The sequence below is a fragment of the Rhinolophus sinicus genome, linkage group LG04 (assembly GCF_036562045.2).
Source record: "Rhinolophus sinicus isolate RSC01 linkage group LG04, ASM3656204v1, whole genome shotgun sequence".
Classification (NCBI taxonomy): domain Eukaryota; kingdom Metazoa; phylum Chordata; class Mammalia; order Chiroptera; family Rhinolophidae; genus Rhinolophus; species Rhinolophus sinicus.
In genome coordinates, this window is record NC_133754.1 from 24,359,254 (window position 1) to 24,378,226 (window position 18,973).

At 36.4% G+C, this 18,973-nt stretch overlaps 1 protein-coding gene across 2 annotated transcripts in view; it reads left to right on the top strand.

The window, feature by feature from the left end:
- Positions 1–18,973, top strand: part of PIBF1 (progesterone immunomodulatory binding factor 1) — a 179,862-nt gene that overhangs the window by 27,473 nt on the left and 133,416 nt on the right. For both annotated transcript variants that reach the window (XM_019738177.2, XM_019738176.2), the window contains exons 6-9: positions 10,368–10,501; positions 15,675–15,783; positions 16,051–16,232; positions 17,408–17,533. In XM_019738177.2, the coding sequence (XP_019593736.2) occupies positions 10,368–10,501; positions 15,675–15,783; positions 16,051–16,232; positions 17,408–17,533 (551 nt within the window). The remainder of the gene's footprint in view (positions 1–10,367; positions 10,502–15,674; positions 15,784–16,050; positions 16,233–17,407; positions 17,534–18,973) is intronic.

Consider the following 18,973-nt stretch of genomic DNA (forward strand, 5'->3'; position numbering starts at 1 on the left):
GAGGCATGGGACACGCTGAAAGCCAAGTGCTGCTTGTTTGGATTGTCTGAACCTTTGAGAGATTTTAGGAAAGTCTGCAGCATGAGCCAAGACAGGCCATTTATACGTAACAGCCACTGGAAAGGGCTTGGGTATTCCTGAAAGTTGGGTGGGGCAGGGTCTCACGGAATCAGAGCCAGGTTGATGGGGCCTCAGGTATGGTGGCTACCTGTGCCTGCACCTTGGGACGGGGGAGGGCTCAACAAAGAAATAGTAGCTTCCACCAGCTCCTCCATCCAGAAGAAAGCTGCCCTTCCAACCCTCCCATTGAAGCCAGATAATTCAGTTCCTCCTCATATGCCGCTGGCACCTTTCGAGCTGCTGCCCCAGATTTGAAGCTCAGAGCAAGTGAGTCCATCAGCGAATAATTCCACGCACAGGCTCTTTATGAGGGGCACCTGGGAGTGCAGCCGCCTTCTGTCCCACTCAGCCACAGTCTTCTCTTATTTTCACAGCCAGAAGTTATGGGGACTTCTCTCCCTGGCAGTGAAGCTCTGGGCTGGGGAGCCTGTTCTGGGGCTGGGACCCCTTACTCCTCCGGTGGGGAGGAGGAACCTCCACAGCCGAGATATCCCTCCTGATTTTTAGTGGTCACACAGGGGTGTGAGACCAGCCCTTTCCACCCTTCCTACCGTCTCAGGGTGTCTTCCTCTCTATGTCCTTAGTTGTAGGGCTTTGTTCAGTTCAGCTAGACTTCAGGTGATTCTCAATGATGGTTGTTCTGTAGTTTATTTGTAATTTTGATGTGGTTATGAGAGGAGGAGGTAAGCACAGCATTTATCTACTCTGCCATCTATACTAGATCTACCCTACCTCCTCACTTTAGAGTAGCTGAGTTGCCCCCTAATTCTTCTTCTGGTTCTTCAAACTAGGAAGAGGAAGGTTTTTCTTGTGTACCTTTATCCTTCCAATTTGGCATAGTGTAGGCCTGCCCTCAGGCTAAAAGCCATTAAAAAAAAAAAAAAACAGGAATGTCACCCAGTGCTGTTCCTTTTTCCTCACACAGATGGACGCCCCTCCAGAATCTGCCTGATTTTGGTCACTTTCCTGTGCCTTCAGGTAGTTGTTTTATATTTTGTCCAGAATTTATAGTTGTATCTGCAGTAGGATTGGTCAGATGGGAACTTACATGGCCACTACCAGAGGCAGAACCACCTTACAATTTTGTTTTCAACAGAAGTGAAGAAAGAGAAAATCTAATCTATATGTGCAAAATATTTAACTTTGAAATTCTCCTGTTTTCCCTAAAAAGAACCTTAGCTTCATTGGAGAATCTTTTTCTCAGCATGCTTAGCTTTGTACTGACATGGATGATGACATGTTAGGCATGAAGAAAAATATTAGAAGCAAAATAAAACACAAGACGTTAAATGAAATGTAGTTTTGAACATTGTAACTTTGGCTGTTTGCACTTACTACCTATTAGTAACTATTGAATTCCTGATAAAGCCATAGAGTTCAGAGTTTAGAAACTACAATCTGGTATCTGAGGAGCTGAGTTTACTATCTAAGGACATATTAAGATTAGGATGTGTCAGATGAACACCAACAATGAGAAAAATGTGACTGAAGTTCATAAAATCACAGTACAGATTAAGTGAGGATAAACTCAGGATAAATATAAGAAGGTATTGCTATTTCATAGAACAAATAGTAAATCAGTAGAAACTTAAAAGAGGAAGCAATAGCCAATATAGATGCCTCAAAAATGACAATAATGACAACTGTAACCAACAACAAAAAAAGTTTAGGCTGTAATAATACCAGAAGAATTTACTTGAGCCAAAGGATTGCAATCCCAGAGATGCACGCTCAGTAGCAACTGCACTTCTCTGGAGAGAACAAAGAAAGGCAGGGTTTATAAAGGCAAAGAAAACAAACAAATAAAAAAACCCTCAAAGTATAATTATTTCATGGATATGAAGGATTGCTGGCTAGGTTAACAGGGATTGGTTAGTTCCAATATGCAAATGAGGGAGTTGAAAACTACAAGGAAGGAAGTAAAGTCCATGTGTCCGCTCAGTTGTTCCAGGTTGTTTATGGCTCCAAGATGTTTTGAGCTGAGTTTAGCAACAGGTTTAGCAACTTAACAGCAATTCTGGAGACTGAGGCACAAGATGTGCAGAGGCTGCATGGGCCCCACTTCCTTAATAGCCTCCTATGTGAAATGACTTTCTTAGCAATGTGTATTCCATTTTATTTTCTCCATTATCACAACTCCATAGTGGTTTACTTGAACTAAGATATTAGTTGTATCTCTGAGTTTTGATACTGGCAATTAGGAAAACAAACTTTCCACTTTACCTTGACTTTTCTGGATTGACTTTCTTTCCCAAAATAGTCTTAATTTTTTTCTTTTACCACATGGTGGCAGCATACATCCATCTATTCAGCCAATTTTGGGCTACTCAGAAAATTTCATTTTTAACCTAGAGACCAAAGTACTACGTTAAGTTACCATATTTTCATTTAGAGTCCTTATTTCATATCAGCTGCCTTAAAACAATCAAACACGATTTTTTCCTAATATAATTCAGTAGATCTATAAATGGGAGAAAGAATTATACAAACCAAAACTTTTGTGTCATAACATGTCTTCAGATCAAAGGTATCTCAATTATTGCATTGATTTCATAATTATACCTAACGAACATCCAGGATGTTAAAAGCCCACAAGTAAACAGTTAATTCTGCTTTTGTTCATGTAATCTGCTAGTTCATGGCCAATATGAGGTAAAACTATTATAGAAATTTAATAAAATGTGATTTTTGACCTTTAAAAAAGAAGTCACTCTTCCTGAAGTGCCAATTTTAGTGGATTTCTGCGTTCCTTTTTCATAGTTTTGTACCACATCTTTAGTTATTTGAAAATAATGCCTAGATACTAAAACTGGAAAATAGGGTTCATCTTTTACTTCAATTTTAGAGTTTGTTTGTAAGTTTAATAACATAGAATAGAATATTTTGAGCTGTATTATGTACATGAGCTTATGTATGCTACTTAGTGTTTTTGTAAGTGCTATACATACATTTTCTATTTATGAATTCTCTTTGTGCAGGTCAGAATTTTGGTCCAGTACACGTGGCTAAGCTATGTGCAGCTGTTTTGCTAATGTAGAGTTATTTCAGCATGCTTTCATTTCAAAGAAGGAAATGTTAACAATACTATGTAAGGCTTTAATGAGTCTGTAGTTAATAAAGCTGTTAAGTTTCATGAGGAAATGGTGAAATATTTTTCTCTTATGAGAAACTTGGTAACTAGGAAGCAAAAAGAGTGTTTTGTTCAAGATAACTTCCTGGTTTAGAAACAGTTCCATTTACTGAGAAAAGTTCTACAGGATTACCTTGAGTCTCATCTTAAATAGTCATAGGTGAGTAATACAGTTAGTTTTATTCATATGAAAATGAGATATATCATTAATGATTCATACTTGTTATTCAAGTTTTTATATTTCAGGGAATATTAACTGTTTTCTGAAGTTTCTTTTGGATTCTCCCCCACTTGTGAGAATTCTGATGAGTGAATTCTCACTTTCCTAAACCATTTCTTCGTGTTTTACTAAACTGCTAAGCAATGGAAACTAATTCTGATTTGAACCATTGACCTTAAAGTAATTGTCACTGTATTCCATTTCCAATTTCCTTAGCTGCTCTATCTCCCCACAGGCAGGAGATCACTTCAGTTATGAAAGATATATTTTGACACATAGGTTACCACTCCCTTCGCAGTTTACGTGTTGTGAGAGACATAAGATTTAAATGATGCTTAGAAATTTATTATATCTAAAGTAAATGCCTTTTGGTTTACACAGCTACTGACTGTTCAAAAGGAGACTATTTAATTGCGTCTTTGAATAATTTTTTACTTCTTATGGAAAACACTTAGATTTGATGTTATTTTGTCAAATGTTTTTTTGAATATGTATTTAAGGATAATTGTAGTAATTGTTTTAAAGGAGAGAAGTCCAAAATTAATTAAGATTTATGCATGTGCCATATTTAAACCCATAAAATTTGCAACTAAAGTAATTTTTAACACCCTGGATTTGAGCAGTAAATAATAATATTAACTTCTGGTCAATGGTTTTATAGTTTCCACAGAATAGATTCCTCAAATAATAGGAACTTGAAGTTAAAAGGATGAACTATGTATGAACTCAAGAACCTAGATTGTAGCTCTGTCTCTGCTGGCGTTGGAATCCTGGACAAATCATTTAACCCTTCTAAGCCTTCATGTTCTTATCTTAAAAATAAGAACAAATTGGTATTCACAGTATTGCCACGGGGATATGAAAGACAGTTTGGGGACTATAATCAATAATGTTGTAAAGACTTTGTAGAGTGTCAGGTGGACACCGGACTTATTAGGGAGACCACTTCATGGACGGTGTAGATGCCTGACCACTGCACTGTACACCTGAAGCTGAAGTTGAATAGTATGGGATGTCAACTGTAATTTAATATATATATAGTCACAGGATATGGAGTACAGCATAGGGAGTAGAGTCAATGGAATTGTAACAGCTATATACGATGTCAGAAGGGTAGTAGATTGGGGGAGAGGGGTTATCACTGTGAGGGGTGTAAATGTCTAACTATTACATTGTTTTGTACACCTGAAACTAATAAAAAAAAAAGAAAGAAAATAAGATAGTAATAGATTATCTCCAGGGTGTGTTTTATCTCTGAAATTCTATGAATCTAAAATACTTAGCTACTGATATTTGCAAACGAGGCTTGGGAGGAAGAGCCATCTTACTATAAATATGAAAGGTCTAGTAATTGATAACTTTATTCAAATACTCTGTAATATATAATTTTCAGTTTCTTATGTCAGTCACACAGTAGAGAAATAGATTGAGTAAAAAGTTATCTGTTTACTACCCCTGTCCCCGCTTTCCCTTCTGCTCCCTTCCCACTTTGATATGAATCTCACATGTTGCCCCTCTCCACACCGAATACAAGTTTCCCTGCAGAGTCTCTCCCCATTAACATTTTCCTTGTGGAAGCCTCTTGTTTTACTGTTTAAAAATATTTCTGTAACATACAGAAGAGAAACCTTAATTGAATTTTCACCAAGTGAATATGGCTGGTTAACCACCACCCAAATCAAGAAATGGATCGCCTTTCTTGCTGTCTTTCTGAAAATCTTTGAAAAAATTCTGCAAATATGTTGCATAGATGTGATAGTTTCAGATGAGGTGTTTTATTTGCACATTTACGATAATATTCTTTAATTTCAGTTGGAAAAGTGATAATATAGTAAATACCAGTTTTTAAAGTCACTTTTTCTACCTCTTGAGCAGTTACCGTAAATGTACATAATCCATTGATATTTTAACATTAGTTCATCCTGCAAGCATTTTCAATGCAACTAACTGTGTTAGAGTAACTGGGTGTACAGAGATAAGGCAGGTCTTTAAGGAGTTCCAGGTCTTAGGTTCCTGTGGGGAAAGGTGAGGGGTCTGTGCAAGACAAGGTGGCTTTTTACTTTTTCTTCTTCATCTCTTTTGCTCCTTTCCACAGACGTTAATTGCAAACCTTCCAGATAATAGGCCGAGTCCTAGGTACTAAGATTATAGAAAACTTCCTTAAAATTTTCCTTATGATGTGGGACACAAGTGGTGGCTGCTCACAGCACATATGGTACGTTTTTCTGACATAAGTAATAACCAGGTACTGTGAGAAAATATAAGAAGGACACGTAGCTCAGATTTGCAACTTGGAATCTTCCCTCAGAAGTCGAGGTTGAGTTTAAAACAGGAAAGAATGCACCGGGATAAATAAAATAACATTTCCTACTCTCTTTAGCCTTAACCTCAAAGTTCTACACATTCGTTTGGTTTGGCTCATTTTGAGGGAAGACGCTATTTTTCCTATTTTCCAATGTTATGTTTAATCTGTTTTAGTTGCTAATAGTAAGTGAAGTAGATTTTTTTCAAAATATAAAAGTAATAATTTTATTTAATGGGAAATTTTTCATCTGAAAAGTGTTGGTAGAATATATACCTTCCTGTACTGAACTTCAGCTTATACTTGGTCATATGGTGTTTAAAGAAAATGTATATACATGTATTATATATAAACATGTATGTAGTGTGTATGTGTGTTCGTGTTCATATCTCCCAAGGACTAGCTCTCTGGATCGGAAGTCCAAGTGCTGGTGAAGTTTTAGATCTTCACAATTTCAGATCTTAGCACTTGCACACTCAGAAAACCATCTGTTTCTTTGGGCAGTCATGTCCTCTAGTTCCCCCACCTATAACCTTCCTCATTTGCAGACCCCTGGGGCATTCTTCTTTATTAAGTGAAACCCTTGCTCCAGATTTAGTCTTCCTTTTCATCTTACCTCCTGCGTTGGTTACTTCTGTGATTCATCCACAATTTTGGCCTTGCATTTTATTAATCTTCTCATCTGTAGTGATTGCTTCTTATCTACTCCAGCACTTAGTCTCATGGCCCACATTCTGTTCCTTGTCACCCAGAACTGATTCACTTCTGACGTTACCAATTCAGGTGCCTCACTGAACATGTTACTTCCTGTGTGTCCGTGTGTCGCAATCATCTACTTTCAACTTAAGAGAATTTCCAGTTCATTTAATATATTTATCAATATCTTCCTCAATTTTTTTTCTTTCTTATGTTATTAGTCTTAAACCTTTCCCTTGCTAGTGTTCTCTAATTCCTTTCCAGCTGTCTTTTTATCAAACCTTGCCTGACAAAAATCGCACGATTTTTCCAACTGAGCACTGCTGGAGAAAATCACATAGGCAGTAATAAGCACTGTAAGTTTATTGTTACCAACCTCAAATGGGCCCATACAATTGTGCTGAAATTCACTTTTTTCAGTCCTCTCATTTTTCACAGGGTATTTAGACATTCACCATTCTACACTCATCTCCAGCTTTCAGCTTCCCTTCTCACTCTCAGCAGATGACTTGGTATTCCACAGAGAAAATGGAAATCCTCAGATGAAATTCCCACAGTTTCCTACCATGAAACCTACAAACATATTTACATCTGCACTCGTTCTGTTTAGTTTGTTTGTTATTACTGTTTATAGTAGGAAGACGTTTGCTTTCGAGGAGTGGAAAACTCATGCTTTTAGAAATCAGGTATATAAATATGAGAAGCAGTAGGGTAAAGAGTAGTTCTGGGATTGTAGTGGATTGGTAAGCTGTCTAAGGACTTCAAACTTAAGTTTTTAATACAGGCATACCTTGTTTTATTGTGTTTGCTTTGTGCTTTGCAGATACTACATTTTTTATAAATTGAGGTTTGTGGCAACCCTGCTTCAAGCAGGTCTATTGGCACTATTTTTCCAACAGCATTTGATCACTTCCTGTCTCTGTGTCACATTTTAGTAATTTCCTCAGTATTTCAAACTTTTTCATTATTATGATATTTGTTATGGTGATCCGTGATAAGTGATCTTTGATGTTACGAAACTATTGTAATTGTTTTAGGGTGCCACCAACCACTCCCATATAAGGCAGTGAACTGCATTGATAAACCTATGTGTTCTGACTACTCCACCAACTGGCCCGCTCCCCATCTCTCTCGCCCTCTCCTTGGGACTCCCTATTCACTGACACACAATACTGAAATTAGGCAATTAATAACCCTACAGTGGCTTCTAAATGTCCAAGTGAAAGGAAGAGTCGCACATCTCTCTCACTTAAAATCAAACGCTAGAAGTGATTAAACTTAGTCAGGAAGGCATGTCATAAGCTGAGAGCTAGGCTGAAAACTAGGCTTCTGTGCCAAACAGTTAGCCGAGTTGTAAACAGAAAGGAGGAGTTCTTGAAGGAAATTAAAAGTGCCATACCAGTGAACACAAATAATAAGGAAGCAAAACAGCCTTATTGCTGATGTGGAGAAAGTTTTAGTGGTCTGGATAGAAGATCAAACCAGCCACACCATTCCTTTAAGTCAAAGCCTAATCCAGAGCAGGCCCTAACTCTCTTCAATTCTTTGAAGGCTGAGAGAAGTGAGGGAGCTTCAGAAGAAAAGTTTGAAGCTAGCAGAGGTTGGTCCATGAGGTTTAAGGAAAGAAACCATCTCCATAATGTAAAAGTACAAGGTAAAGCAGCAAGTGCTAGTGTAGAAGCTAAGATAATTAATGAGCGCAGCTACACTAAACAGATTTTCAATGTAGATGAAACAGCTTTATGTGGGAAGATGTTGCCATCTGGGACTTGAATTACTAGAGAGGAAAAGTCAGTGCCTGGCTTCAAAGCTTCAAGGTCAGGCTGACTCTCTTGTTAGGGGCTAATGCAGCTGGTGACTTTAAGTCGAAGCCAATGCTCCTTTACCATTCCAGAAAATCTGGGCCCTTTAGAATTATGCTAGATCCACTGTGCCTGTGCTCTGTAGGACAATAAAGCCTAGATGACAACACATCTGTTTACAACATGATTTACCGAGTACTATAAGCCCATCGTTGAGACCTACTGCTTAGAAAAAAAGATTTCTTGCAAATTATTACCGCCCACTGCTAATGCAGCTGGTCTTCCACGAGCTCTGGTGGAGCTGCACAAAGAGGTCACTGTTGTTTCCTTGCCTGTGAACACAACATCCATTCGGCAGCCCAGGGATCCAGGGGGAGTTTCAATTTTCAAGTCTCATTGTTTAAGAAATACCTTTTTTAAGGCTATAGCTGCCATAGGTAGTGATTCCTCTGATAGAGCTGGGCAGTGTAATTTGAAAACCTGGAAAGGATTCGCCAGTCTAGATGCCATGAATAACATTTGTGATTTATGTGAAGAGGTTAAAATGTCAATATTAACAGGAGTTTGGAAGAAGGTGATTCCAGCCCTAATCGATAACTTTGAGGGCTTCAAGACTTGAGTGAGGAATTGCAAATTTGGTAGAAATAGCAAGAGAACTAGAATTAGAAGTGGAGCCTGGACATGTGACCGAATTGCTGCAATCTCATGATAAAATTTGAATGAGTTGCTTCTTATGGATGAGCAAAGAAAGTGGTTTCTTGAGATGATGATGGTGTGTCCTCAGCTATGAACCTATAATAAATTCCATAATATGCCATCCTCTTGGAGAAAATCAGTGTAGGAGAAGAACATAATACTATCTATCCGAAAACAAAACACATCGAATGTAGTGTTTCCATAATTGCATTTCTCAAACAGCCCTTCTTCAAAGTTGTGTTTAATAGTTTTAAACGGACAAAAACAGTGTCTTACTCATCTTTGTATCTACAGTGCCCAGCACAGGACCAGTTACATAGAAATAATTCAGTATTTGTGGAATGAATGTGACCACACTTAGCTGGTTAGCTACTTAAGAAGGAATGCGTTGGGACAGGATGTATTCAACATGACAGGTTCTGGGGTGGAGTTAATGGTTGCTTGCAAGATCTGGTAAGTTCAAAGGGGAAAAATAAGTAGGAACTCCTCCCCATTTTCATATTCATTTCTTAATTTGTTCAGAAGCATTCATTTCATTCTTACTGTACACCAAGTACTGTGTAAAGTGATGGAGATCCAGCGGTAACTAAGACAGCGTCCCTGCCCTTGAGATGCTTACACTCTGGTGAGGTGTACAGAAAACCGATTTGATGGTACAGTGAGATTGAGGCAAATGTTCAGATCCTATGCAGCTATTCAGGTAGTGAGAACAGGGTAGAGGAATCCTGGTGCATTTAGAGAACTTCAGGTCTTCATTAGGGTTGGAGAGTGAAGTGTGAACATGAGAAATGGTGAGAAAGGAAGCTCGTGAGCAAGGCCAGGTTGTGGTTTCAAGGTGTTCACTTCTACACATCTCCCATAGCTCTACAATCCCTTTTTACTGCTCTGGTGAATGGAAGGAAGCTCAGTAGAAATATGTTCCAAGTGCCACAAAATTCCTTTTTTGCTCAATACTCCCACTGGCAGTGCATAATTAATCTCTTCACTAACTGTATTTCATTGAAGATACTTGATATTCATGTGGCTCTTCATCTCTGAATTGTGAAACTTCTCAAGAACAGGGCTATGTTTTATTTATTTCCATGTCTTTAGCATCTAATAGTAACTTGGTAAATGTTGAAAAACATTTCACATGGGTAGTCATTTTATGTATTATTCTAGTAGCAAGAGCATGGTTGTACTGTTTTTTTTCTACGAAAAACAGAGCTCAAGTTTTAAACAAATAAACTTACAAACTACTCTGTGAGTTTAAAGATTACCTGTCTCTGAGTAGAGAAAAATTACTAAATAAAAAATTGAGTTTTTTAATTACAAGGACATTCACAGCTTAACAGAAGAATTTTAATACAGAATATAGTCAAATGTATTTAGTTTGAAATGTTTTATTGTTTTGATTTATAGAGTTATGAGGAAGATCGAAGAAACTACTCTGAGCTTCAAATTAGATGTCAACGTTTGGCCTTAGAATTAGCAGACACAAAGCAGTTAATTCAGCAAGGTGACTACCGTCAAGAGAACTATGACAAAGTCAAGAGGTAAGTAGTTAAGATGCTACCATAGTTCTTCTCATGTTTGGCATGCATCCAAGTCACCTGAATTTTTACCATCAACATTGTCTGTTCTGCTTTGTACAATCATGTACTGCTTAGCAACAGGGGCACCTTCTTAGAAATGTGTCCTTAAGCAATTTCATCCCTGTGTAGACATCATAGAGTGCCCTCACACAAACCAAGATGGTGTAGCCCGTTACTATAATTTTACAATACTTGCATACAACTGGTAGTGCAGTAGGTTTGTTTCCACCAGCATCACCACAAACACACAATGCAGTGCATTGCGAAGCACGACTATGATGCCCCTAGACAGAAGGAACTTTCCAGCTCCATTATAATCTCACCGGATCACCATCGCATATGCAATCTGTCGTGGACCAAAATGTCGCTATGTGGCATATGACTATACCTTATTTTTTTTGCTGTCTCCACAGTTTTGATTTTTCCAGAATGGCATATAGTTGGGATCACGTAGTATAGAGCCTTTTCCGATTGACCTCTTTCACTTAGTGATATACATTTAAGTTTCCTGCATATGTTTTCATGGCCTGACAGTTCATTTCTTTTTAGCACTGGATAGTATACCACTGCCTAGATGTTCCATAGTTTATCCATTCACCTGGTATAGGACATCTTGGTTGCTTCCAAGTTTTGGCAGTTATGAATAATCCTGCTGTAAACATCCATGCGCCAGTTTTTGTATGGGCATAAGCTTTCAACTCCTTTGGGTAGATACTGAGAAGCACGAGCAGATGGTAAGAGTATGTCTAGTTTTGTAAGAAACTACCAAGCTGTCTGTCCCAAAGTGGCTGTACTGTTTTGCATTTCCACCAGGAATGAATAAGAATTCCTGTTGTTCCACATCCTTGCCAGTATTTGGTGATGTCAGTGTTTTGTAGTTTAGCCATTCCAACAGGTGTTTAGGAGTAACTAATTATTACTTTAAATTGCATTTCTCTGATGATATAAGATTTGGAGCATCTTTTCATGTGCTTATTTGCCATCTGTATTTCTTCTCTGGTGAGGTGTCTGTTAAGGTCTTTGGCTCATTTTTTTAATTGGGTTGTTTGTTTTCTTATGTTGAGTTTTAGGAGTTCTTTATATGTTTTGGATAACAATCCTTTATCAGATATGTCTTTCGCAAATATTTTCTTCCAGTCAGTGGCTTACCTTTTTATTCTGCTGACATACTTTATTCTCATTACATAAAAGTGTATAGTTTTGGCACTTTGTTGGGTTAAAATTGTATTTTATTTAAAAGTTGCTGCTGTCTTTTAAAATGTAAATCTTAGAAGTTAAGGACTCAGTAAAATCCCATGTATATAAATATTCTTAAAATTTTACTTGATGATTTTTATTTTATGAAATCAATGTAAATACTTCATGGTTTTTTATCTGAAGTTTTTTCAACTATTCTTTGTGACTAAAGGCATATGTACTTCCAAAAAATAACACTGTCTGAAAATATATTGCCGAGTGTGTTGCTACTTAGTAGTAGCTATTACAGATAACTTTCCTTTTACTGGAATTTACTGTTCTGTTGTTTGTACATTAATGAACCACCACTTAGCGCTATGTCCCTAGGTAAATCTCTTACCATTCTAAGCCAAAGTTTTTGTCATTTCTAAGATGGTGCTAATACAAACAACTACACTATATACACTTAAGAAGATCAAATAAAGGACTATTTATGCAAGTATTTATAATTATGCCTAGAGAGAAAGAGACATTACCCTAATTGTTCACTGCTCTATCTGCCTGCTCCTGAAATAATTCTTGAAATATGCTAGTCATGTAGTGAATATTTTTTAAACGAATGAATGCTTTATAAATTGTGTAATACCGTAAGTAACTCTGCAAGGATTTGGGGATATAGCTTGGGTGCTCCTACTACCAGCATGACTGACATGCGTATGTATTTTGTAGGTGTTGTTATGTCAAAATATGGTAATTATCGGTTCTTGAAATCCGTGAGAGCTGTACTCAGTAGACTTTTGAATAACGCCAAATTTTAAAAGAATGATTTTCAAAATGAAGTACATTGTGATGGTAAAATGATATTATGAGTTGGTGTTTTGATATCCTCTCTGCCATTACAAATCTTGAGCAATAATAGATAAAATAGAAAAAGAGAAAACTGAAAAGCATAATCATCAAAATAATCCAGAGTGGCCATGAATGAAAGACAAATGAACCAAGTTGAGTCACGAGTTGATAATTATTGAATCCAGATGATGAGAGCATGGGGATTCATGATATCATGTGTGTGCACACGCGTTTTTTCTGCAATAAAAACCAAGGAAGGAAAAAATATAGCCCTGACCAAAAACATTGCTAAACATCTTCATGTGCTAGAAATGAACAGAAAAACAAGCAATAGGTTCACTCAATAGATAGAATGGATTTAAAGAAAAATGTACTGGTCACAAAAATATAAGAGAAACTGGGGGAGAAAATCACTTTTATATCCTTCGTAAGTTCTCACAAATATGCACAGGGAAACAAGTATGGATGTTAATTGCATCATTACTAGAAAGAATTGAAATGCTTTTTATCCACAGAATGGAAAATAACTTGTGAGTTATTTCTGTAATGTAATTCTATTTAACAGTTAAAATCATTAAATTAGACTTGAACTTATCTATATGGGTAAGTTAAATACATAATATTAAATTTTAAAAACTAAAATGTACGTGCCTTTTTTTTTTAAGCAGTTTCTTAGTTTCTGACGTAATGTCAGGTTTACTTTGTAATTTCATTGTCTCAGCCCTTTGTCTTAGGAGTCTTGGTTCCTTTTAGTGGAGAATACTATTCAGAAATTAAGATTTGTGGAGATTCAGAAATACTATTCAGAAACTAACTGCTCATTACTACACTGGTCATTGTTTCTAGGCCCTTTCAGTAGGCAGAGGTGATGGTGAGGGAAGATGGCTTCACAAACTGTGGAAAAGATCATACAGATACCCTTAACTCCAGTTCAACACCACAGTAGCTAGTTTGAAGGGCTACAACTGGCCAAACATGGTGCAACTTAAATATCAAAATGAATATTAACAAAAATGAGTTAATGCATTGAGTAGAATAAGAATCCCAGAGCACATGTTTGTGGTAGAGAGGATCTCTACACTAGAGACCCCAACCAATGAATGTATATGCATATCAGAATTACCGTTTGCTAACCTTATAAAACTGTGATGAAGAATCTTCAGTGGAAGCTAAAACCATTGGGTAAAAGGATGTTAGGGAACAAATGATACAAATTTAAAGTATGTCCCCACAGATTATTTATTAATTGCAAAAAGGTGCTTTACGGTTGAGAAGTGGCAGATACCACCTTGAGCAAATCATCAAAGTTACTATCACCAATCATAGGATAAAGGAACATCATGTGCCTCTTTATGTGGTGTGCTGAGAGCACATTATCACTTACATGATATTCCTGGCCAGAGTGCTTAACCTGGATCTAATCGTAGGAAACATCAGACAAATGAAAATTGAGCGACATTCCATAGGACAGTTGGCCTGTGCTCTATAAAAAGTCAATGTCGTAAAAGACCAAGGAAAGCTAAGGAACTGTTCAGAGTTAAAGGAGACTAAAGACATAAGACATCCAGATGCAATGCATGATAATACATTGGGTCGTGGACTGGGGGAAAAATTTCCATAAAGGACATTTTTGAGACAATTGACAAAAATTTGAAACTGGATTGTATATTAGATATTGTATGAAGGCTAAGTGTCTTGAATTTGGTAATTATACTCTGATTATATAAGGGAGTATCTCTAATCTTAGGAAATTCACAGTGAATTATTTAGGGATAAAGGGACCCAATGTCTGCATATAACTCTTAAATAGTTTGTGGGGGAGAATGCACATTTTGTGTGTATGTGTAGATGTGTATACATGTATATGTGTATGCACATATATATATACATATATGAACAACAGAGAGAGAATGTGACAAAATAATATTTGTAAATAATATAAAGTAAATATGACAAAATGTTAATTGCTGAATAAAATTATGTTAAAAAAATGTAGAAACACTAAATTCATTGTATCGGGGGGCTGATACAGCAACAGTGAGGAAAATATAGGGAACTTCAAGTTTATTCATAGTATTGTATCTTTTTAAAAAACATAACTTTAATGCAAATATAGACAAATGTTAACTGTTGTCAGCTATGGATAGAACGTATATGGATGTTTTGCTGTATCATGCTGTATAATCGTTTTTTACATTTAAAATATCATAGCAAAGGGAACATGATCATAACCTTGTAAGAATAAAAACATTTGTATGTAAAAGCCCAAAACATTTAAAGTAATATGTACCAAAACGTTAATACTGAAAGTCATCTTTAGTTAGTAGGTTTATGGTTGGTTGTTATTTTTTTAACTTGTGCTTTGTCACTTCAGTAAACATAATGCTTTGTTTGCCAGAAGGGGAAAACAAATCAGTTTCTGAGTTATTGAAAAATCTAATGAAAATAAAAACAGTTCTTAATAGCCCTCTCCATGAAAATCCCAGGTGGGAAGATGAAATAAAATGCAAAGGAACTAATTCTGACTGGGGCAGATAAGTAAAGAGTAAATTTATTTCTCTGTTCATTTTTTTAAGAAACCTGTTGTAGGTTTGGTGCAATTCTTTGTTTTACTCTTTGGGAGAAAGAACTGGTCTGAATATGGAAATTAGAATCTCTGGGTAATTGTAAACAATTTGTGAATGAAAGAGTCACAAGAAAGCCTGCCTGTGTATCTGCTAAGCAGTCAGTGATGAGTTAAGGCCTTTTGGCACTGAACTGAAAGCCTAGAGCCATGTATAAATTCTTTGAAAATTTTGGCTTCAAGATAAGATTGAAGATGATTAGTGAAAAGATGCCGGAGTGTACCTTAGAAAGTTTTATTATTTATTTTTTAAAGATGATAAACTCATATGTATGTATCTGAAAAAGGTGCTTTAAATTTAAAAAGAAGATACTTTATTCTTTATAGAATGACACTAATGCCCTATTGCTAGTATCTCTCTTCAGCTTCCTGGAACACAGTCAACACCCTTTAAATGTTCGTTGTGAAAAGGCATATAAAATTTACATACATATTTGAATTTTATTTTAGTAAAAATAAATAAATAAATGTATTTGAATTTTGTAGTGAACGTGATGCACTTGAACAGGAACTAATTGAGTTAAGGAGAAAACATGAAATACTTGAAGCCTCTCACATAACTCAAGGGAAAGAAAGAAGTGAATTATCAAAAGAGGTAAGCTTATAGAGTCACTTGTACTTTATTGTACAGTGATTGTGGGACCGAGCCCAGGGCAGATTTGGGGGAGGGACATTTTTTCCTTTTTGATATAGTTGCCAGAAAGAAGGTACTTTAGTAGCTGCGTTTGGATAAAAAAATTTCAAAGTAAAAATTAGCCCTTTGTATGTGGTGAGCAAAAGCACACATGCAAGAAAACAACACAGTAAACATTGGAAAGTAAGGCAACATTGCTCTGGATACTCTCTGTTTCTGCACGTGCAGGTGACCACCTTAGAGCAGACTGTTACTTTACTGCAAAAGGATAAAGAATATCTCAACCGCCAAAACATGGAGCTTAGTGTTCGCTGTGCCCATGAAGAGGATCGCCTTGAAAGGCTTCAAGCTCAACTTGAGGAAACCAAAAGGGCTAGAGAAGAGATGTATGAAAAATACGTAACATCCAGGCAAGTTTGCATCATTCTCCATATAAAGAGATAGAGATTCACACCAATTTCTTTGAAGGAAGGCTTGGCTTTGGGGAAGAAAAGTGTTATTTTTAATGTGTATAAGATGATAAAATAATAGTTCATTTTGTTTCTATATAAGATATTCTAGTTGATTTCTTTCTTAAAGAACATTGTGGTTTTTCCAACAACCAAAAGCCTATTTCTTTCAGGTAAGGACATATACGTATGACTGTATATTTTTTCTTGCAATGTAACTTTAAGTTCCCTATGACTAAGATTTCTGTGTAAGTATTTCTGAAAGAAAGTATGTAAGTATATCTATAGAAGTATCTTTTCCAAGAAAATGTAATCTAGTCATGCGGAGCTTCACTAAGCTGCACTTTCCCTAACTGTGTGAAACATAAAAGAAGAATGAGACAGTACTGCATATTGTTTTAAGATGCAGGCTCTGGAATCAGACTCCTGCATTTCAATCTTGTCTTCTCTCTTCAACTAGATGTATAAACTATTTGAATTTCTTTATACTAGTAGCCCTTATAATCCTTGAGTTACCTATTTTTAGCAGCACATCAAAAAACTAAAGCCAATTCTAAATTTTATCCTTTAAGACTTCACACATTCACAACTTTTTCCCTAGCCTGTGGTATTTTTCATCAGTTAATGCTACTGCTAATACCTTCCGTAGTGCTTTGTGACTTTGCTGAGACATCAGAATGGCTATGGTTATTGTGCTTAGAAGGAAAGGTTTTATAGAGTCAATGAGTCTTTTTTAAAAAAATATTATTTGTCTGTCAGCCTGCACCAAACCAGATTATATTTCTAAATGAAGGACATTCTACTTGCATCAGTTTTCAAGTCTCTGACCACATGCATTAAAAACTATTGGTAAAATATTTTTGAAGATGAATAATTATTCAGCCTGAGTTAACTGACATTTTATGTAGTAATCAAGTCTGAAGGACAATATGTTTAAAAAAGGAGTCTTAGATGGAACTAGTTTGGAACAGTATTTTTAGGAATCATAAAACTTTATATCTAATAGCTATGTTTTTTAAGTAACATTGCATTTAGAGTATGTTTGACATAAGATATTAAAATCTTACATGAAGGCCAAAAACCTATTTCTTTCGCAAAAAAAAAAAATTCATGCTATTACTTTTGACTCCTTTCAGAGACCATTATAAAACAGAATATGAAAATAAACTATGTGATGAACTGGAACGAATCAAATTAAAAACTAATCAAGAAATTGATCAACTTCGAAGTGCCTCTAGGGAAATGTATGAACGGGAAAACAGGTAAAAAGTAGGAAATTTGTGTGATGCTTTATTTCTCTTTATTTGAAGTTTATAGTTTTATCAACACTAAGATTTATTTCTGTGATATAATGTATTCGTTTTGTTTGTTTGTTTGTTTTTTATTGGGGAAGGGGAACAGGACTTTATTGGGGAACAGTGTGTACTTCCAGGATTTTTTCCAAGTCAAGTTATTGTCCTTTCAATCTTAGTTGTGGAGGGTGCAGCTCAGCTCCAGGTCCAGTTGCCGTTGTTAGTTGCAGGGGGTGCAGCCCACCGTCCCTTGCGGGAGTCGAAGAGTCGAACCAGCAGCCTTGTGATTGAGAGCTCACTGGCCCATGTGGAAATCAGACCGGCAGCCTTTGGCGTTAGGAGCATGGAGCTCTAACCGCCTGAGCCACCGGACCGGCCCCATAATGTGTTTTTTAATACATTAAATTTGTCATAAATCTAAATATAATGGAACATTAAAGTTCTAAGGTCTTTGATAACTGGCTTACAACCGAGTTTAGAACCGTAGGCCTTTTTACTCTGGTATTCCCATTATCCCTTTATTACCCTGATAACTTGTGTTTCCACATTTACTTCAGTTCAGATTGAGGACAGAGATGGGAAATTAGACTACTAACAGATACCAGTAGTTTCCTGTAACCATGTCTCAAATCTCCAGGAGATTTTAAAAAACTAGTATAATAATATGAAATATTTCATATGCCTCATTTAGCTGCTGGCCTTGAAGACATCATGTAAGATAATCTTGAAGAAGGATTACTTTTATTCATGCAGTTACTTTCAGATCAGAATATGTTAGGTTCCCTTAGTGATTGGCAGTGGTAGGGGAAAGTAAATGCTTCTTATTTCAATAACAGTTATTTTTATTAATACACACCATCATTATAGTTCATATGGCTTTTGAAAGTTTATATTTTAGTGGGAAATTATTTGTAAATTGTCTTAATTGTCAAATTAGTTTATCAGCACTAATTTGAGTGTATGATATTTTAATCTTTGCCAACAAGCAAGACTTAAAATCAGGCTACGGTTGATGTTAGAGAGGTTTACATTTGAACTCTCAGAGCAATAAAGTCATGTATTTAGCAAATATTTATTGGGACCTAGCATGTGCCAGATACATGACATGATAGATGCCATAGATACAGTGGTGGCCTCTGCCTTCACAAAGCTGGTCGTCTAATGGAGGATAAAGACAAAAGAAAACTGGTAAGTATGATGACATTGGAGAAAATAGCCGGATACACAGGATGAGGCCATATAGACTGAAGGTGTATCTAATGCAGCTTTGGGAGGAATCAGGGAAGACTTCATGGAGGGAGAAATACCCATGCTAACATGATGACAAGAGTAAGACTGTGAGTTACAAGAGGGAACGAAATTGGGGGAATGAATACGCAGCATGTATAAAAACTTTGAAGGCAAGACAAA